Genomic DNA, 22,430 nt, shown 5'->3' on the forward strand with positions numbered 1-22,430 from the left:
CTAAGAGTTTTAGTTTTATTGCAGAGCTTATCAGGACCAACTTAGCCTTGGTCAAGAAATTCTTTTATACTACAAAAAGTACAGTGGAAAGCAAATAACTTGGAAAGAATTTCTCCACATCCAGAAACTGTATGTTATAATTAAACTCCTGTTTAAGTAACTTGTCTATCCATAAACTATGCAGTCTGACCTGTAACACTTCTGAAGTTAGGATGTCACTGTAATCACCTTACTTGCAAAAGAGTAAGATCACTTGGCCCTTTTCAGAATAAAGGAAAAAGAATCAAGACAAAAGAAAATTTATCCTGTGTCAATATACTTAGACATTGCTGGTGAACAAAATTTAAAAGCCAATCATAAATTATATAAATACAGGAATAATATTAACAACTTTGATCCAAAGCACATGTCAGTCACTTCCTACTAAGTCTTAAATCTCAACTTAGCACTTTTAACCAGGTGATGCCCTCATGGAATCACAGTATGGTTTGGGTTGGAAGGGACCTCAAATATCATCTAGTTCCAACCACCTGGCTATGGGCAGGGATGCCACCCACTAGACCAGGTTGCTCAGAGCCCCATCCAGCCTGGAGTTGAACTTGTCTTAATTAAAATAGCAGCTATGATACATTAAGGCATTTTTATCTGTCTGATTTCTAAAAAGTAACAGTGGCAGACAGTGACAACCTCTGTTCAGTTATTCTGAAGGTGTTGGAAGGAGGGATATGGAGTTGATTTACTCGAATTTCTAAGCAAGCACACAATTCAGATGGAACACACAGAATTCAAATAGAATTCGCTAAACTCTTTGAGGCTGGAGAAACATGACCATTGTGTTCCACATCAAACATGAGTTCACATTTAGGGCAGATTAGATGTGAGCACTGGATTTCAAACTCTGATGGATTTGGCAGCGATAGAGTGGGAGCACAGATGACATGTAGCCACCCACAAACTAGTAAAGCAGACAACTTATGAAAGCTTGTACAGACAAGGTACCGGAACCAGAAAAAAAAAGTGTATCAGCTTATTCTGAACTATCTAATTCTATAGAGTATAGATTCCCCAAAACTGGATATGAATTAAACAGTTTGATGCAATTCCTGTGAAGATTATATTAGTAGTCCCATCACCCCCAAAGACAGAGAGAGATAATCAAGGATAATTCAATCCCCTGCATCTCACTCTTGCCATGCTTCAAAATAAGCATCCAAACTTCTGCTTTGTGCAACAGATAAAACACACAAGTATTTTGCAGCTCTCCTGACCTGCAAAGATTATCCCCATACCTAAAGCACAAAGCTTTCTAAACAAAAAAGAATATGACTAAAATTTGGTTAACCAATCCCCCACTTAGTTTTACTTATGTAAGGCTTTAGAAAGCACTGGGAAGGAAAAAATTCAGCAGACAATGAAAACATTGAAAATGTAACACTCACTCTCTACCGGTAGAGAATGTAAATTAATTTGGCATTTTGTCTTTGCTTTTTTTTATTTTAACACAACAAATCTAGGAGATGTCTCTTGGTTCAAAACTGGATTCACTACAACCAGAAGCTAATTGCTACTTAAAATTAAATTACAAGCTTAAAGCAAAACTAAAGAGACAGAACTAAACAAAGAATTCGAATTAAAAAAAGAAAAGCCAACCAAACTTGATGCCATTAAAGACTACACTGACTACAAAGTCATGAGGACAAAAAAGCTTTGCAACAGAAACAGAGAAGAAAGTGCTCTGAAGGTTTTTAATGGTCACTGGACAGCTATGAGCCATACTGTGATGCTTTTATGAAAATGTTACTGATTACACTTGAATAAATCAGGCATCAGAAGACTCACAGAAGACATGTGTGCTTAAGCCTAAATCATTTATTTCAAATACTGTCAATCAATTCTGTTGTTTTGTGCTGAAGCAAGATGAAACCAAGTGTCCACCAGTTCAACGACATGGACCCAGACCAGCACCTGAGCCACTAAGTGTTTTTGCTAGGATTTTGATGTTTTAACAAGCTGCTGTGCCTTGACTTCAAAGTCCTATGCCACAATGCTCCACTTCTCAAACCTGCCAACTGTCCAGCCTTCCAAGGACCAGATGACACTCTCTTTTCTCCATTCTGCATCCTCCCTGCAAGAACTGCCAGCACCTTCTACCTTACCATGCCAAAAACCTTCCAAAAATGCTTTAGAGGAGTATCTATCTTGGAGAAATGAAACATAGTTGAGCAAGATAAACTGAAGAGCTGGCAGAAAGTCAAATAAAAATTGATCACTAAATGTGGTTTACAATAATCACTGAATTGAGGGTTTGGAAGAGCTTTCCAGTAACAGCTGCAGAAGACACGTTTTGTGACCAGTCTGACAATGGCATCAAAAGAAAAAAAGCAACCTGAGCCATGCAGTATGAGCAAAAATTAAGCCCTTTGAATACTTGGCAAATGGATTCCTGGAAGTGCTATGCTGCACAAGGGGACCTCTTCAGCCAAGCACCAAAGTAAGGCATGATGTAAGTAGCCATTGCATTTTTTACACATGATCTGAACAACTCTGGATCAAATTTAATTACAGTTGATCAAACAATATCAAAGCAAAAGCATCTTATTAATCTCTTTCTGATCTTAGGGTGGCAATGGTCTCATTTGACTAACAACCCCAAAAGGAAACAGAGCACTAAAAGGATGAATGATTGTTTACAGTTATCTGTTCAGAACATAAAGAATCAAATTCTACCCAAACTAAGGCTGAAGTCTAGACTACTCAAATTACTTGAAGCTATCCTGAGGCACTTCCTCTGTCATATGTCATTAACACGTTAATTTGTGGAATTCAAGAACAGGCACCTACTTGGGAAAAAGAAGGAGTAATACAGACAGCATTAACTCCCAGTTCAAGCAGAAATCCGCTGGCAAAATTCCACACTAAGAAAGTATATTCCTACTGTATCCAGGAAAAACAGGCTTCCTGTTTATTTACAGACAGAGCCTGCAATTGCACCAGAGAAAATACTTATCATATTAGGAAGACAATGGTTGCAGGAAAAAGAAAAAATAAAAAGATAAGGGAAGAAAGGAGAGAGAAATAAAAAAAAAAAAAAAAAAAAAATTAAAGAAAATTATAAAAAGAAGAAAAATTTAAAAAAAATAAAATACAAACACAAAAATAAATAGGCTTCCAATGGCCAGAATACCAGATAATTCCAGTGCTTAACAAAAGCAGCAACTTATTACTAATGAGCAAGTTGTGGATAAATCAGATTTTTTTTTCTTTGCCTTTGCCTTTGTCTGACAAAAGGAGCCTCCTTTTTACACAAGTGAATTTACCATGCCATAGAACTGGCACACTGCCCTGCAATATCCTGCAGACCCTGATAACACTGGAGTGAATATCTTACATATCCCTCAAGGTAAAGCTTTGCAGTGAAATATGAATTGTACTTTCTTTGAATCTTAGCTCTGGAATCCATATTCTGTCAGTGAAAGAGGTTCAGAATTTTAAAAGCAGACAAGTAGAGTTCTCTTGTTTCTTCTCAGTCCAGATCATGGCTTCCCATTACAGTGTAAGAGCACTTCAGACAACATCCTTTGATATGGGATTACAAGGGAGACAAGTGTGTGGGGGGTGGGAGGAAATGCTTTTCCTCCAATCAACGCCACTTTTTGTTCAATGGGCAAAATCCTTCACAAAAGTGAATCTCTCCTGCAGTTTTAGGAATAGGTATTAAAGAGCCTCAGAGAGCAAAGGCATAATGCACCCATGGGCTTTTGAGTTAATCTCACTAACACTAAACATGGATCAAGGTACTGTTAAAGCACCCTCTCACATGAGGATGTAGACTGCCACTTCATCCCCGTAAAAAATCTGGGAAAGCATCCCATGCTTGCTTTATTTCTCTCCACATTGTTCTTGATACATCCAAAGTTCTTGAGATTCACAAGCAGATTTTTCCCCAATATAATTCTTACTCCTAAGGGTTCTCACAAATGCATATTGCAGTAACTTAAACAATGTATGTGAATATCCAGCCAAAACTACATCTTAATATACCTTTCAAGTTCAAGAAATATAACTAGTACTGACACAGAAGAAAATCTGAGTGCCATCTCTTTCACGACCTTGTCAGAGGCCTCACAGAAGTTTAGGTAGATGACATAGGTTGATCTTCCCTTGTTGACTGTTGCAGTCATTTCTTTGTATTCCAGGCATCAAGACAAGTATGAGCAGAGAATGTTTAAGTAAAGTAAACAGACAACTTCTCTTGATCAGAACTCATGCAAACCTCTTGAATATCCAGTTCTTTAAGCCAGAGGCATTGGTCTTTTCTGGGTGAGTAACACGGACCACACAGTTCTTGGGTAAAACAGAACAACCCAACAGGCTGGAAAGGGTGGAAAAGACCCCAGGAGATCACCTAATCCAACCCTGCGGCTAAGAGGAGAGTCAAAAAAGCAGCTGCTCAAGGTCTGGCCGTGGACCTTTGGAATAGTTTCAAAGACAGAGCTCACTGTGCCTCTGAACAATCTATTCTACAGTTTGACCACCCTCATGGGGCAAAAATTACTCGTATCTGTCTCAACCTCTGTTCTGATTTACCAATCACACAAAGGGTGAGGACACAGGATACACAGACACAGAAAGAAGCTAATTACTGGCTGGATTTCCCATTTCCAGAGATTACATTCAACCTGTGTTTGCAACTCAGCCCCGCCTGGTTGAAGTTTGGTTTTGATGTTCACCCATATTACATACTCATTTCCAAAGAAACAGGAGGATGCACCAAATCCTCAGGAATGCTTGACAAATGATCCCCACCTAGACCTAATCTTTTTGTTTTGGTTCTGGAGGTTCCAAAAAGTGCTTTGAAGAAACAAAAAAAAAGCCCTAAGGGGAGATTCTTTTTCATCCCTCTGAGAAAAAAAAAGAGAAGATTAAACATTTATTGTTATTAGAGAGAGGCAATTCTAGAAGAAAGAGAATGGAAAGAGATACGGCTGCAATTATAGTGAGAAGTTTTAATCTCCAGAATCTTGTTTCAGCTGCAACAAACAAAGGTCAGTTTTAGGGAAAAAACAAATAAATAAATACCACAGATAAGACTATTGGCATCTGTATTTATATATAAAGCACATAAAAGTTTTAAAGTATCAGTCAATTTTTATGACAGCCAAAAGCAAGCAAAAAGCTAATATCCAGAATACATGGAAGCCACCAGTTTTCCATTATTCTACCTCAAACTGCAGGAAAGAACAGGAATATGTCCTAGCCTCCTGTGTTCTTTCCACCTTCAGGCTCCTAGGAAAAGCAAAGTCACATAGTCTAAAACACAGCTCCAGTGGACTCTGTCAGAAAAACAAATAGGAGGTGCACATGAAATATTCTGCTCACCAGTTGCAGACAATTCATCCAAAGCAGAACGGTTTTGAAACAAAATTACTTCTTTCAGCAAGGAGCACAGAGCAACACAGTTCTGCAGCCCTAGGAAATGCCAAGATCACTTTAAAACCAGACTTTCACAAAACTCATTTATAGTGTGTCACCCTCTCTCCAAACCTGAATGGAAACTTTGTACCTGTGGAAAGCATCAAGAGGTGCAAGTAATACACACAGCATGCAAGTCTCAAGTAAAGATTACAGCCCAAGGATAACATGGCTCTAAGCATTACATCTGTTCTCTTAAAACTGAGCACAACAGGTTCAGTCAAAACACTCCTGAGAGTTTCCAGGTTTCCTGGATTTTATTCAGGGTTCTACAGTTTTAATCCTCTAAACTGTGCGCTTAAGTAGGCTCCTATTTACATTCAACAGTTATATGTGTGTGTATATGTATATATATATATATACACATATACATATGCAAAATCTGAATTCATTTTTCTACTTCAACAGTAATGGAAATTAAATAATTGTATGAACAACTTGTTTATTGAGGTCTTGAACTGAGGCTCTCTGAACAAATTGACTTCCTTAAGCACCTATTTCTCTAATAACAGATGAATTACGAAAAGGCTACCCTACTGTTTCACTAGGCCATCTATGCTTAACTCTATTGACATTTTCCTTGATAATTATTACAGAATAAGACTCCACATTGATAGAATATGTTATCTGAGAATAATTTAAAAAGTCACAGGATTAGGAAAAAACCCCACACACTTACTTTCAAAATAGACAAAACACTCATAACTATGTTGTAAAAGCAGTAACCCATCCTTGCCAGCAACTAAGACACAGGACTGAAACTCGCAGCAAACTCAAAGTCAGTAACTCCTCTGAAGTACTGACCAATTTCTACTTTATTATAATAGGATTGACTTCTACTGTAAGACCCTAAATTAAGAGGCATGAAGCAAATTAAATTTATTTTAAAGTGTTCTAAAACACTATTGCTTAAATGCAAAAGCCTTCAAAGAAGCACTAGTGTTCCCAACAGGATTACTTTAAGAAAAAAAATTAAAAATGTAAAGCATGTTTCAGGACTTTGAATGGACCATAGCAGCAAAGAATTAAACCATCTGATAGATGCTTTCTAGCTTTAACGCCTATCATTACAAGAATTGCCCTCATTACTCTCATTATTTATCTATAAAGAGGTCATGTCCAGGTTAGCCTCTTAACTAAAACATTTATAGCTGAATTATCTCCCCCAGTTGCTTTCAAATAGATTTTTCTTTCTAGTAAATATTCATAGAAATAAGCCAAAAAAAATCATGTGTTTTGAGTAACATGTTAAGTATTAAAACCCCAAGCAGTTCATTAACTACAAAGAGATCTGTGAAAGACTTAACAGTAAGCCTACTTTTTTCCAGAGCATGCTTTGCAGCAACTAGATAAAGCTTAAAAGGAACAAAAAGTAACACAACTTTCCATTCCCACAATTCCATACATATTTGCTGACCAAAAGATAGCATTTGTTACTAACAGCTTCAAAAAACAGCAACGTAAGATGATTTTGTATCTTGAAAGTCAACTTCTTTCCAGAGTTCACTTACTCAAGCTTTCTGTTTACAGTCAGCTGGGCACAGTCCCACATTTCACTACTGCTAATCAAGCCACTTCCAAACCTTGTACTTCCTATTAGTGTACTGTCCCATTTGCACTGACAAAACTGTCAGTGGAGCTAACTATAATAACCTTTAAGCTCCATCATCTAAATTATCAAATTTATAGTAGGGCTGGATCTAAAGACGCATTGCAAAACCTTCCTAGAATCTGAGAAGAATCAGAAAACTGGACATTTTACTATGGAACAACACCCACACAAGTCAAGGTCAACAATTTCAGATGAAGCCAACAACAATGTTGGGCTTCAAGATTAGACACTCTTAACTATTAGCTTAACTTTATCAGTTTGGTGTGGGGAGGAAACCAGAACACATTCAATCCAAAACAAATGCAAACAAAAGTCACTTAGCATATCACCAATCATTAAAAATGCTTGTAGTCAGTATTGTTCTCATGCACTCCCTGAAGAAACTCTCATAAAGGATAGAACTACTGGACACAAGGATAAATACCATACAACCATCTATCATCAGCAGAGTGTTTAGTAAAGTTCTCTCAATGAAGCAAAAATATGGAACAGATCCTGCTGATACAGTCTGTGGTTTCCAGAAGACTTTTAGAATGTTTTTCTCACAAGTCTTTCAGGACAACCATCTAACTACTGCAAAAATAAATATGTGACTAGAAGACAGAGTGAATTGCCAATTCTCCCAGCAGAAGGAAATCGCCAGGAGCTCTTCAGGAATCTGTGTTGGAACTACAACACATTTCATTAATAAGTAACCTGACTAAAAGGGTGAGCAGTAAAATAAAGCTTCTGGATGATATTAACTTATTCTGGGTAACAAGGACAAGGACATCCTGAAGAATTGTAAAGATCAAGCAAGTGCACTTCTGAGTGGCACATGAAATTGAGAGTATCAAAATGTAAAGTGCAGTGGGGGTTGTCCTAATTCTATGTATACAAGGATGAGCTCAACCTGAGCTGACCATTACTTCTCAGAAACACAATCTTGGTGGTGTGAGAAACTTTTCTATGTAAACCTCAGCTGAATGCTTATTACTAATAAAAATCAGAGCATGTGTATAGAGCTTTTCTATGAGAAAAAGAAGGGATTATTACTCTATCACATAAACTGGAGGTATGTCCAACCTCGAGGTTGTACATACCTTAAGTATGATGCACAATCCTAGTCCCCACCTCTTAAAGAAGAGCAACCAGAAAATACTCAATTAAGGTGAACAAGGGCCATCAAACCTATAAGGAGATTTATGTCCACATATAAGCTACAAATCTTCCAGCTGAGAAAGTGCAAGGATAGGTAATGGAAGACTCTAAAAAACCTAAGTGATAGCCAGGACTGAATGTTTACTGCCTCTTCCAGGAGAGCAGATAAGGATTGTTAAGCAACATCAGAAGTAACTGCAAAACAAAGGCAATTATTTGTAGTGTGGGCAGTAGATATGGTGGCCTCCCTCACATAGGATGGTACAGGTGCTATACCAGAAGTTACTGAACTCAAAACCACTGGAAACACAGAGAATATGCAAAGGAAGCACCATTTATGCTTGTCCTGTTATTCCTTCCTTAAGGCATTCACTTCTATAATACTACATAAAAAACCCCACCTGATCTGACCCAGTATGTCCATTCTTTTGTTTCTAAAGGAAAAAGGATTTGAAAGGCAAGCCTTTGTAGATGCCACAACACCTACAAATATCCTAGTTTCAAACAGTTCATCCAGCCAACCACAATAGGAATCTTCTGAATTTAAAACGCCTGTAAGTAATTACCTGTAAAAGAGAAATACTAGGTGAAAATGTGAAAACATCTCTGAAATCTTCTTAATTGTATACTTATTTAAAAACTGGTGCAGACACTAATCTTTTTGCTCAGGAAAGAAATTAGGTAACTGTTTTGTGCTCTTGTACCTGTACCCTGCTCTTGATATTTCTAGCCAGCACAATCCTCCTTACCATGAAATGGAGATATGTGTCAGGTCCTAGGTAGTAACTGAGGGAAAGGCCTATAAACCCCACAAAGGGAGAAAGCAGCACCACAAGGGGCAAGGATGGAGCATCAGCCCCAGTCAAAACTTGTTCAAATTGCTGCAGATCTGAACGCTTCTTCACAGGCATGAATTTGTAATACAAATTAAAAAAAAAAAAAAAAAATCATAACCAACAAACCAAAAAAACCCCAAACTATGGAATCACTATTGATTCCATTCCTTATCATTTACCTTGCTTCTCTCTCAAAATTCCTGCTCCTTCTCCAGGAACAGTTTAGCTATCCATTAAACCATAACTGAATCTAATTCTCTAATACATAGCCTGTATCTCCTGATATTTTGGTGTCATCTCTATGAGAGTCAAGATAACTTTGCAGTAACTACTAAATGAACAACTATTATTTGTGCAATAAAATCTTCAGGACACTGTTTTCATAAGTTTTCATCATATAGGATGAATTTTTTAAAAATAGAAATTACTTTATTTTTATGTACACGCAATGAAAGATAAAGTTCTTGTAATGGCTTGATCTTTAACTTGCCACAAAAAAGCTTTTCAGCATTTTGTATTCTGGACAGTCTTGAAGCTACTCAACTAATCTCTAATAGAGGACTATTAATTTTATTTTACTGCTAGGAAGCTATAGTGGTTATAGTAAGATTACAATACCTTTTTTTAAATTCCAGGAAAAGGCATTGCTAGTTGGCATCTCATGATGTTTGCCCCTTCCTCAAATGTTTCTAAAAAAACTCCTATTGCTTCAAAACAGCAATATACTGAAAAAACTTAACAAAACAAAGTATCACCATTACATTATAGTCTGCCTTTAATCAGTCACCTAATAAACTGTTTTTCTGAACTTGAAATGGTTAAGTCAACCATGATACACTCAATCTATCAAAAACCTCAATTTGTATGTAATAACAGTCCTTAAACGCATAACTGAGTTTCACTGACTCTCCTCCCACTTCCTGACACAGTGATGAAAGGTTATATTAACAGGAAAGGATAAGCACAAACATATGGGCACAAAATGCTTATATTCACAGATATCAAGTTTTCACACCCATGCTTATCCACCACATTAGCAATGAGCATGGCATCCTGCGGTTTTATCCTGTCCTTTTATCTGTCCTTTACCAGCATCCTGTACTTTATCCTGCATTACCAAATAACAAAATGCTGTGAAATACTTTGGAGTAAGGTTAACGAGATTTCAGTGAGCTGTGGCCAAGGACAGACGTCACAGTTAACCCACTCCAACCAATCTTATCTCACACCAGAGGATTAGAAGCATCACAGAAGGATTTTTCCCAAAGTGGGAGCAGATGCAATGCTGCTTCCTCTCCCCCAGTTGCTGTGAGGTACAAGTGCTCATTACTCCATTACAGATAAAACTGAAGAAGCGCTGCCTGCATTTTCTGTGCTGGCTTGAGTCACATCCAAGTTGCATACTCACTGTTTGCCCTCAGCCAAATAAACTTCATAGCCTCAGTTCCCCTACCTGCACCTTAAGGCAGGGGATTAATATGAGCATCTCTGAGGTCAGCCTCAACACACACAGATGAAAAATACACAAAAAAATTACAGGGAAACCTTCATTATCGACACTACTACACAGAGATATCCAGTACAGTGGGCAGACATACTGAGAAGCATGGTTCCTAAGACAGTAAACACTTACAGAACAAATTTCTCAGGACTTCTGATCAAGGTTACGAATTTGAGTGCCAACTACTATCTACAGAAGTACACAAAAAGCTCTACTGCTTCAAAATAGCAATACGGAAAAAAAACCCAAAATAATATTAGGTATCAACATGGTATTATATTCTTCCTTTTAACAGTCACCAACTAAGCTGTGATTTTTAAATATTTCTATACTTTGCCCAGCCTCAATACAAAAAAGGCTGGAATAGTACTACAGTTCTCTAACTGCCTATGCTACTTCCTACAGGCATGGTATCTTCAATGATTAGCTGGAAATTGCCTTCTTGAACCAGATTTTTAGAAGTTTTTCTTTGTATTAGCCCGGTGTTCTTCAAGAAAACTTTAGCTATCTCACACAGAAACATCTGAGAGGGGAGAGTGCAAAGGTAAAGTGTTAGTAGTGAGCAACAGGACAACACACAGCTGGGCTGGGGAACAGCAACAACAACAACACACAAAAAAGCAAAAGCCAAACAATTTTTTTTAAAAATGAAACACCATAGACTTCGTATGGATTTCTAGTATAATAAAAGTAAACTAAATAGCTTTGTAAACTAAATATTTTTATCCATTTCATATCGATACTTTTTTCTAGATACAAAAATGCAACCATCCATCTGTTTTTATCGCTTCCCTACAGTAGGTTTTTATGTTCCTAAACTTCAAGAAGAAAAATCTATATTCCAAACAGAATAGCTCCTACAGCCTCTTTTCTCTCAAAGAAGAGACTGCGAACTTGTATTAGCATTATCCTTGCATCCACAGCTGTTATTCTTTGGGGGTTTTGAAATGTTGTCAACATCTTGTTTTGTTCAAGTTACTGTAAAAAACATAATAGATGCTTCTTTCCATCAGCTTTGTATCAAATTATGAATACCCAATGCTGTAAAACAGGATAATTTATTTAATGTAGACCTAAATAAGCTAAAAAAGATGAAACGGCAAGCTTCCAGATGCATACTTAACTACAAAGCATATCACAATCTATGACCACCTGTTTCAGCACAGCTTTATAATTATGTGTCTCAATCCAGCAGCACAGGTATAAGTCAAAAAGTACACAAAGTTCAGCAAACACATCAGCATTGTGCAACAACTGCCATATCACCCAACTAAATTAATTCACCCCTTGCTCTCTATTTCCTTTCTAGATACTGGTGTTTAATCTACACAAGCTTACACCAAAACTTCAAAGCAAGTCCAACAACAGGAAGATACTTTGATGGACACTCCTCCACATCTAACTGCTGAGGAAAAAAAAAAAAAATCTTTTTCTTCAACTCTCACAATTTACTTTTTGAAAAACAACTTGAAAACTCCCATTGCAGAAAATACCTTTTAGTTAAGAATAATTCTGCACCAGAATAACCTCTCAGCAACCACATTTTTTGTTCCAAGAGCAGTCCTTGCAATGGTTTTGCTCACAGTTATTAGGCTAAATTTATACCAGTATTTTCCCAAAACACAGGTAACCCAGAAAAAGTATGACTTTTTTTAGTAATAAAACATATATACACACATATATGTTTTAAGGAGACAAGTCACGGATAAACAATATAGCCTGAAGCCATCTTTACCATCACCTGAAGCCATCACCAACACTGAAAGAATCCCTCTTCTTTCCATCAGTCACATCCTGTACCAACCCAGGCACCCAAAGTCTTACACAGAAACAAGTACAAATTATAAGTAAGACCAAAGCAAAAAAAAAAAAAAAAAAAAAAAAAAGGGGGGGGGCGGGGTATGTGCAAAAATTAATTTTAGCTAAAATAACTTTCTTCCACTCCCATACACTGGTGCTCTATTTGGCACAAGGGATGGGGAGAAATACAAGACTTAACTCTGCTAGAGCACTGTTACCTTGATGCAATTATGAAACTCCAGTCCAAGACACAAAGCTGAACAATTAATCTCTTATAAAGGCCTTATTAGCTCTGGAGTGAACACCAAGGAGGTGAAGTCATTTGGACAAATCCGGTTTACAAAGTCAATTACCTCCTTGTTTGGTTTATTAAAGCTGAGGTAATGAAATTATGGGATCATTCACAGGGTGTCCAGCACATCACAGCAAAACCCTCCCAAATATTAGCATCAACCCCTACTGTCGGCTGCAGCAACATTTCAGAATGCCTGGGAAAAAAAGCAGCTCAAATTTTTCTCAGGACTTTAGAGACATAAGTTACATCATGCTGTTCTTCCAGACAGTAGTATTGAAAAGGCTTTCCAAAAGTCTATTATAAGAAGAACTAAAAGCAAAATGTTAAAGGCTTGCCAAAATCTATTCTACTATAAATCTGACATTAGGTAACACATTTTGAGTTTCCTCGAAGTAGTAAAGTAATATAGATCCAGTCTTACTTTCCAATCATCACTATGGCAGGAACAAACACCAAGTTTTGGGGGTTTTATTTATTCTATGCACTTAATACAAAACTACAGCACTGAACAAATCCTAAAATATTACAGGCCATCAGCAATTCCCAGATTTTTGCTGTACTCCTCCCTCTGCTGGCACTCTGTACTGTATCACATATTCAGCAATCCATGGCAGCCCATTTGTAGATGGAAGCAGCAGGCACCAACGGCGTGACCTTCCTGCAATGAGCATTTCAGCCTTGCATCACACTAGCTCTAGTCTGCTCTTGCAACATAATGTGGCTGAAGCTCCTCTTCAAATCGTTTTTACCATAAAAGGAGTCTGCTCTGTGTCTTTTGGATGCTCTGGTTTGCATTGCAAAGGGGTCTTGAAGTGAGAAGGACAAGCATCTGATTCGCTTCAAAAGCTGCCCCGGATTTTGTCTTCACTCCTGCAGCTGAAAGAACTCGCCAGTACAACTGCACCTTGCCAATTTCATTATGGGTGACAAAGCCACAGGTAGGGCAAAACACAATTCCAGAACAAAAGTGTTACTTGGTCCTACACACAGAGGGCAGAGGTCTTGGTAGAGCTTATTCTCTTTGGCTCAGTACTGTGTCTCAGTACTGGAAACTCCACTCTAAACTATCATCAAAATAACATCTCATAACAACATCTAGATATTTCTGCTCATCAGAGGAAGCAGGAGTTATTAGTGTTGGGAGATTTCTCTTCTGAAGACACAGTCCTTCTCTTAGTTTCTGAAAGATGTGGTTTTGCTGTTTTTTTTAAACTAGTGAATTACTCTGAAAACAAGAAGCAGTGGCTAAACAATTAGCATTTTTCATCATCACAAGGTTTTAATTTATTCCAGAAATCTTGTTCAAATGCTGGAACAGGTATGGTTGAATACATACAAAAAGCTGTGAGAAAAATACTGAGATCATTTTGCTAGAAATTACTTGCCTAAGAGCCATACACTTAAACAACTTGAACATCACAATGTTCTAAGACTTAGCAGATTTATTTCACATGAACTTACTTAGTAATCAACATTAGTCCCAAATAATGATCTGCATGACACCTCAACTCTTTGTTTACACAGAGCCTGCAGAAAAGAACTCAATCAAGAGACTGAAGGCATGCCATTAATGCATATGCTAGAAACTGGACTACATTCACATTTTATAATCCATTAAGACAATTCAGAGGCAGAAATCAATCTTTCACCTCCTTTCATTTCCACTGGTGATTTTCACTTAGTTGACTCATTCCTTTGCACCACCAGCATAACAAAATCTACCTTTTGCTTTGGAAAGTATGGTTTGACACAGCTTTGTAAGAATCAAGCACTGAATGCAGAATAATATGCAGCAGGCCCTCCATATCCTGGACAGCACTGGCTAGACTGAAAGAAATTAGCAATATATTTAATGGCAAGCCTCTTTGGAACCTGACTGAAATCCATACTGCCATATTCCAAAGTCAGGTTTTCATTTTCTGCCACTCTATAAGGATAGCTGAGGATCAACTATGTAAGGCTAGTAAAGTGCTTTCAAGCTTGCCAGCATTTCTACTGCTTTTCCTGCTTCTGTCAGCCCCCAGAAACTGATGTTAACATCACAGAGTGTCCCTGCTGGCCATACCATTCTGCACAGCATCTCAGGCAAGTCACAATCATTTTCCCAAGAAGCAGCTTCTAAGCACTACAAAGGAAGTAAAGCATTATTCAAGAGAAAAAGCGATTTTCTCCCCCACTACCTCCCACCCTTCACCAGAACAAAAATAAAACAAAGATCCTGAGGTTTGGAAAAAGGTTACAGAAGTAATATTCTCTCTCTGATCCTCCGCTCCTCAAGAACAACCCAAAGATTACAAGTCATCTTCAACAACAGTAACGCCTCCCTCTTGCAACAGTCAGGAGGCAGAAAGAGGAGGCAGAGAAACCTTTCCTTTCAGCAGAGAGAACTAAGTCCTCAGCTTACAGGTACTAAGTACCTGGAGGGCAGAAACCAATCATCCGAAGAGGTTCTCCAGCCAGGGCTCTGCCATGAGCCACAGGCACGTCTGGCAGCAGCCAAGACCGTGAACGGCTGTGATTTAGCACTAACACAACATTTGTTCTATCCTACTCCTTACTAGAAGGTACAGAATTAGGATTTCATTGCTAGGTATTTCTTTTACATATAAAACTAAGTTAAGCAGAACCTGGCAAGCCTTCAAAATGGCATCAAAGCCACGAAGTAACAAGCCACAAAGTAACCACCAGACATTGAATGTCAAAAGTCCAAAAATCCAAGGAACAAAAGGGGTTCTTCTTAGATTGCAAAGCACAAGTGTTCTTAAGAGGTCAGTAGGTTTCTGCAATGGGAACCAGTATCAAGCATCCCTGTTCTACTCAGCACTTACCACCCAGCCATTAAATACAATTTTTACAGCCTTTTTAATGTCAGAACTGCTGTTAAAAATGTGTTCCTGTGCAGCCTGTATACCAAAACGCCTTCTCCTTCCAAAAATAGAGGGATGCAGGAAAGACAAAGTGGAAAATTACTTTGGAAATGAGATTCTGAACTAATCAAAGAAACTTTATAACACTGTTCAGGGATACTAAGCATCACCCCGAAAGGCTGAAACAGAAATGTAGCCCTTCGAACACTTAACTGTGACTCGCAAGGGGAAAAAAATAATTCCGTATTTTCGCACTCGCCGTGACCTTATGGCACATAAAAGCTGAACCCGCTAACTTTTCCTCTTTACCCCCAACTCAATAGCTCGTTCTTTCCCCACGATCAAAATTTAGGTCATCCACCCTGAAACACTCCGGGAAGACACGGGAAGAGCCGAGCCCCAAACAAAGCGGCGCAGCCGGCGCGGCGATGACTCTGCAGGAGCCGGGCGCGGAGCCGGGCGCGCTCGGGGGCGGCGGCCCCGGGACCCTCCTCGGCCCGGTCCCGCTAAATGGCCGCCGGCAGCGCGGCCGGCGCAGCGCGGGGCCGCCGCCCCTGCGGGCGGCCCGGGGCGCGGGCAGGGCCGGACGGGCGCCCCGAGCGCGGCGGCTCCGCGGCGGGCCCGGCCCGGCCCCGCTGTGCCGGCCGTGCCCGGGGCTGGGCCGCTCACCGGCGTGCTGGTCCCGCGGCCACAGGTAGTAGGTGGCGGGGATGACGATGAGCCCCACGAAGCTGGTGAGGAAGTAGAAGAACGTGTTGCCGCTGTCGTCGTACTGGAACTGCTGCCCCGCCATGGCCGAGCCGGCCGCCCGTCCCCGCCGCCGCTGCCGCCGGCGGCTCCCCGGTGTCGCCGCCCGGGATCCCGCGAGATCGCAGGCTCGCTGGCCCGCCCGCCCCTTCGCAGGCCGCGCAAGGAGACGTGTCACTACTCAGCCACCATAGCCCGCGCGGCGTCACGGGCCCGCCCGGCCGCCCATTGGCTCGGCCCAAGCCCCGCCCCCAGGAGTCGCTAAGTCCCGGGATCGGGATCCGCCGGGATGCGCCGGGCCGGTGTGGGGCGCTCTGGCTGCCGGTCCCATTGCCCTGCCGAAGCGGCGTTGTCTCAGAGCACGCGCCGCAGAACCACAGGTTCCTTAAGGCTGGAGGAGATCTCTGGATCTCGTCCAAACCCCCTGCCAAGGAGCGGCTCACACAGGAACCCGCCCGAGCGGGTTTGGAATGTCTCCGGAGAGGGAGAACTCACGGCCAGAGCCTGTTCCAGTGCTCTGCGACCCTCCACGTGAAGTTCTTCCTCATGTTGAGGTGGAACTCGTCGTATTTTAGTTTGCAGCTGCCCTCACTCTGTCACAGGGCACCACGGAAAAGAGTCTCGCACCATCCTCTTGGCAAATGCCGCTGGGAAATGTGTATGCATGGATGAGATCCACTCTGTCTTCTCTTCTCCAGACTAATCAGGCCCAGCTCCCTCAGTCTCTCCTCGTAACAGAGATGCTCCAGACCCCTCGTCATCCCTGCTGGACCCTCTTCAGTAGCTCTTTGTCTCTCAGGTACTGAGAAACCCAAAACTGGACACAGCATTGGAGATGTGGCCTCCCTAGGGATGAGCAGAGAGGCAGGATCACCTCCCTTGGCCTGCTGACCACACTTCCCAATGCACCCCAGGTACCACTGGCCCTCTTGGCCTCAAGGCTGCTGCCAGCTCGTGGTCAGCTTGTCATCCACCAGGAGTCCCAGGTCCTTCTCCGTGGAGCTGTTCCCTAGCACATCAGCCCCAGCCTGTACTGACATTTGAGGTTATTGCTCCCCAGGTGCAGTATCCTACACTTGTCCCTGTTGAACCTCATTAGGTTTCTCTCCGCCTAAATCTCCAGCCCGTCAAGGTCCTTCTGAATCCATTCAGCAGGACAGGATTGCATCCATGTGGTTGCTGAGTATCTCCCATGAGGGAGACCACGACCTCTCTGGGCTACCTGATCCAGTGCTCAGTCAGCTGTGCTAAAGACGTTCTGACTCATGTTTGTGTGGCACTTCCTGTGCATCAATTTCTGCCTGTTGCTTCTTGTTCTGCTCTCATCAAGAAGAGCCTGGGGACAGGAAAGTATTTCAGACACAATAGAGTTCTCAGAATTTAGAGGGTGGACCCTCAGCAAACACATGAGAGCAAACATTTAAAATATGTCTAATTCTGAATTTAGTTGCAGGGGTGATGATATTCTGCAAGGGGTTTGTGAAAATCAAAAGGCAGGTACTGTGATGATCCTATTCATGCCATAAATGGCAAGTTATCTCTTTGAGGTAGACAAGATTGCTGATCATGCCCATTTGTGGGAATATGCCCATCTCTACAGATTCATGGTCCAGTGTACAGCCACTCATAACTGTGATTCTGCAAAAATCTTCAGTTCTTATAAGTTCAGGCTATGGGAAACTGTGACACAGAAATGTTGATGGCATCCCATGCAAGACAAGCATTAGGCATACCTTAGAAAGGTTCTGTCCCAACATTAGCAAAGACAGATGTGGGAAGTGGAGAGAAAGGCTACACAATGTCACAACCAATGAATAGCACCACATGTCCTGGTGCCATAATATGGTAATCTGTGAATGGATTAAAGCTTTAGTTTTTCTTAGAAAGGATTTTGTGTTAATTAATTTGTTCTAATAAAAGATTCTATTTTATCATTGATATGCTCTGCAATTGCTTCTGGTTATTTTCTTTTAGGGTTCATAGGCAAAGTTTAAGATATTTCCTTCTGTGTCTTTTGCTATATACCCTGAGTATTGTACACTCCCTGCAGCGATGGCAACTCTTGCAGTAAATGTTTTGGGAGATCCTTGAATGCATTAAAACTCAGCTCCCTCTGGGTTTCTAGTCCTTAATGCTCTACAGCGAGATGGTGAAAAGCTACTGTGCACAGTAAAGAAGACATGACAGGTAAAAACCTACACATGTAATCAGACCAGTTTTGTAAGCAGAGGAAATGCTGTTCCTCCAGCTGTGTTCATTTGCTGAGTTTGCTGCTTCAAGCGGATAAAGGGACAGAGCTTTCACAGACAATTGTGTTCCTGCAGGTTTTGTGAAAGGAGTCTGTTGGATGAGGAAGGCTTATGAGGGCACCAGCTTGAAGGACGAGCAGTGGGTGAGCCAAGATCTTACAAGGCACTATAAAATCCACACAGGAAAGAGCATGAATGAGTGCCCTGTAGAAAATCTCTGGTCAATGCAATCAGCAGATCACAGGAGCCAGATCAGGAGGAAAGCATGCACTGCTCCTGTTGCAGAGCATCAGATAGTTTCTTAATGCCATTGTTTCAGAACCCAGTTACAGATTTTCCATCTGTTAGCAATGTCATTCCTTCGCCCTGTTGGTGTGTGAGGGGATTGGTTGCCTGTGGCATTAACTGACCTAGTGAGAGAATCATAAGGGGCTGCTTTCAGCCTTATCCTGTCTCTGCTTTCTCCCTGCCAGCCTGTTCCAGCTATTAGCCAGGAGCCAATGGAAAAAAGGGCCGGAGAAAAATAATTCCTACTGTCAGCTCCAGTATGCAGGTTTCCCCAGCCAGAAGAGCTGGTGCTCCATAACTGAACAGCAGTGAACAGAGACCATTCTAACCCACACCCCTATGGTTTACTTGAGTGCCATTCCTTACATACTCAATTTCCCTATAAGAAGTGGCATGATCCCTTGCTTCCCAGGAAAAAGGAAGAAGCAATGTTTCTTTTTCTACTCATGGCCTCTCTGGAAGGTCACCCAGGTAAAAACAACCCCAGCTCCTTGGCGTTGAGAAGCAATGTGGTACACTGCAGATGAAGATAACCTTATGGGATATCTTGATTAGATGACTATTTGTAACCTAGAGGAATCTGATCTTCCCAAAATGCTCTCAAAATACTTTAAGGACCTGTTATGTCAAGTCACAAAAGTATTCTTTTTTTGCAACACAGCCCTGTCATGCTACTAGCAGTCATTGTGAGCCTACCACATGAGTAGGGTCTGCACAGGTGGATTCAGCAGCCGTGGGGGCTGCCCCCAGCATCTCAGGGCACACTTCTGCCATCAACCTGGCTTTCCTTCAGCACCCTACACTAGGTTCAAATTACTTAGTGTTGCACACATGGTCAATTGCACAGTGGTTTCACAGTCACCAGCACCTCTCCTGCATAATCCCCCGCTGGTGTTTGTGATCTCATGGGAGACTGGCAGCTGCTGACTGCCTCTACCACACCTTCAGGCTTTTATCAGGCTTAGTTACCAAAGTGCAGCTGGCTGAGTTCAATCCTACCTTAATCCCTAATCATACAAGCCAGGGACCCAATTTACTAGCAGAAGAAAGTGCACTTTGACAAGGTCCCAAAATCTCTGTGGAAGAAAAGCAGTGACAAACCTGGTATGGTGCCAAAGATGACGATCAGACTGGCTTAGTGAGTAGAAATGGTGAAACTTGGAACAATTTAGCTGTAACAGATACGTGCTTTCCAAACAGAACAGAAGATTTTTATGATTGTTAAACGGAAATTAAAACCTAGCAGATATGCTGTACGCTGTGGGAATTTGTGTCCCATGTGTCATGACCTTCCTAACCTCCTGTGAGGTGCTGGACTGCCTTCCCACAGGATCTCAGGAGGTAATGACTGGCCGGCAGATGGTGCTGTGGAAATTATGTTTAGCAGGCACCACAGCAGGGTTCGGCTCCAGGCTTAGGCAGAATCAGTAGGTCGAAAACAGACTCTTCTATGAAGTCCTTTTCATTAACAGTGCTCCAGATCAAACTAGGCACCTCCGAAGATGGACCCAAACAAGGAAATCCCTTGGTAATTATTCCTGTACAATGTAAGTTCACCCCTCATGTGACTGCTAGGGCCAATGGCTATGTTGGAGTCTGGGGTCTTCTTAGTTTTTATTGCTTTTCGTGCTGTTTTGTTAGTAGACAGTTTGAAGTGAGCACATCCTTAGCTGAGACTAACATTCTCTACAACAGTTCTCCCTTTGTTTTTATTAACTTTGCTCTTATATGGGAGCAGAATACCCTAAGGTGTTGAGTACAGCATTAATACAAACAAACATCATTTCAAAGATCATCATAAAAATGAGTAACCTATGTAGAATACATTTTGCCCAAGATCCTAATCTGGTACCCAGGAGGTGAGCCAATATTTCTTGCTGAAGTATTGGTGAAGAAGTGACCATACTTCTTGGAATCTTGCTGAAACATTGTCCTGTTATATTTTATGCATTCATTTTACTTGTTCCCACAACTTTGTACATTGGTGGAAGTCCTTCCACTTTGGTCAGTGTACATGCAACAACAGGTATTACTGATTGTGCATGCCTCCCCTTGTGAGGCTAAGAAAATTCAGCTGCTATCACTAGGGAGTGTTTATATCCACATGCTGCAGGCATATCCGTATAACCTATTTGCAATCTTTGGAATGGGAAAAATGCTCATGGTCGATTTCACAAATCAATTTTACATGTAATCATTTATGACAGGTGGAACAGGTATCAGTAATTCTTTTTGCAACTGCGTAGACACCCAGATCTGCCCACACTTGCTGTACTTGATTAGCCACTGCTTCCATTCTTCCCTGAGCTTCGTCATGGAACCACTATCAGTTATTTCATCAGTAAGACAGGTTTTCCCCCTATTGTTCATATTCCATCTTCAGTCTTGCACTGCTTCCAACTTTTTTCACAGTTCCTTTTCTTCACTTGTCACACCTGATTGGTCATAATCCTTCTGGATGGTCAACATCTGACCATAAGCTCTTATCTCAAGTACCTCCCTTGGCTGATTACAGTAGTGTCCCCTCTACAGAATGGACAGCAAACCACAGCAATTTCTTTGGTAAGTCGAATCCAATGAGTCCCAAATTTCTGTTCCACTAGTCACACCTTTTCCTGATGAGGTAGGACACCCCCATTCTTTCCACAATATGTCTGTTGCATGGCATATACCAGCAGCATACACCAAAAGCACACTTTGAATCTGCACAAATACTTTCTGCTTCCCAGGCATTGCTGCTCAGGCTGTAATTACCTCAGGCTGAGGTAATTAACTCTGCCCCTCAACTGTTGCTGGAAGGGCTCTGGCATCTGCAACCTGCCACTGATCCACAGTTCTGTAGCCAGGCTTTTGCTGCCTGTGTAAACAGTAGGATGATCCACCTGTGAATAAAACAAGACCTGGATTCTGTCTGTCTGATCTGCTGATGTCTCACTCATGGTCAGGATTACCATGTCCCATTAGTGGAGCTCTTCCCCTTCTCTTGGTATGGGTAATAGTGTTGCCAGGTAGAGACACACATAAAAGAGTTAGTTTGTATTTGCACACTGGGGTGACTCGGCTTGTGTCTTGTAATTCAACTTCATATGGCACATAGATTGTAATTGGGTGCCCTAATACTAAAGATTTAGTTTTTTCCCTATTGTAGCTGCCACTGAGATACATCTAATGTATGTTGGAACTCCAAATGCCACCAGATCCAGTCGGACAGAATAAAACGCCACAGGTCTTTGATGACATCCTAATTTCTGCATTAATACTCCACTTGCCACTCTCTTTTTTGTATGTACATGCAGACCAAAAGGCTTTGTGTAGTCTGGAAGTTGAAAAGCTGGAGCCAAAACCAAGGACCCTTTTATAGCTCCGAAGGTTTTTTTCTATTCTGGCCCCCACATAATGGGCCCTATTTCTTCCTTTTTGTTGTTGTTTCTGTCAGAGATTACATTAGTTCCCCTAATCCTGGCATCCACAGTTGGCAAAACTTGGCTGCACCTAAGAATCCTCATAGTTGGTTGTGAGTTTTTTATCTGGCCTAAGAATTTCAATTATAACCTTTACTCTTTCTGTATCTATTGCCTGCTGTCCTTTCTTTAAAACAAAGCCCAGATATTTTACTCCCATTT

At 41.1% G+C, this 22,430-nt stretch overlaps 1 protein-coding gene across 1 annotated transcript in view; it reads right to left on the bottom strand.

Annotated features, from left to right (window-relative positions):
- The window catches only part of SEC63 (SEC63 homolog, protein translocation regulator), a 58,138-nt gene extending 39,937 nt beyond the window's left edge, over positions 1 to 18,201 (bottom strand). The window contains exon 1 of the mRNA XM_056486584.1: positions 16,193 to 18,201. Coding sequence (XP_056342559.1) covers positions 16,193 to 16,316 — 124 coding nt within the window. The 5' untranslated portion in view covers positions 16,317 to 18,201. The remainder of the gene's footprint in view (positions 1 to 16,192) is intronic.
- Positions 18,202 to 22,430: the final 4,229 nt, after the last annotated feature.

The sequence above is a fragment of the Oenanthe melanoleuca genome, chromosome 3 (genome assembly GCF_029582105.1).
Source record: "Oenanthe melanoleuca isolate GR-GAL-2019-014 chromosome 3, OMel1.0, whole genome shotgun sequence".
NCBI classification, from domain to species: domain Eukaryota; kingdom Metazoa; phylum Chordata; class Aves; order Passeriformes; family Muscicapidae; genus Oenanthe; species Oenanthe melanoleuca.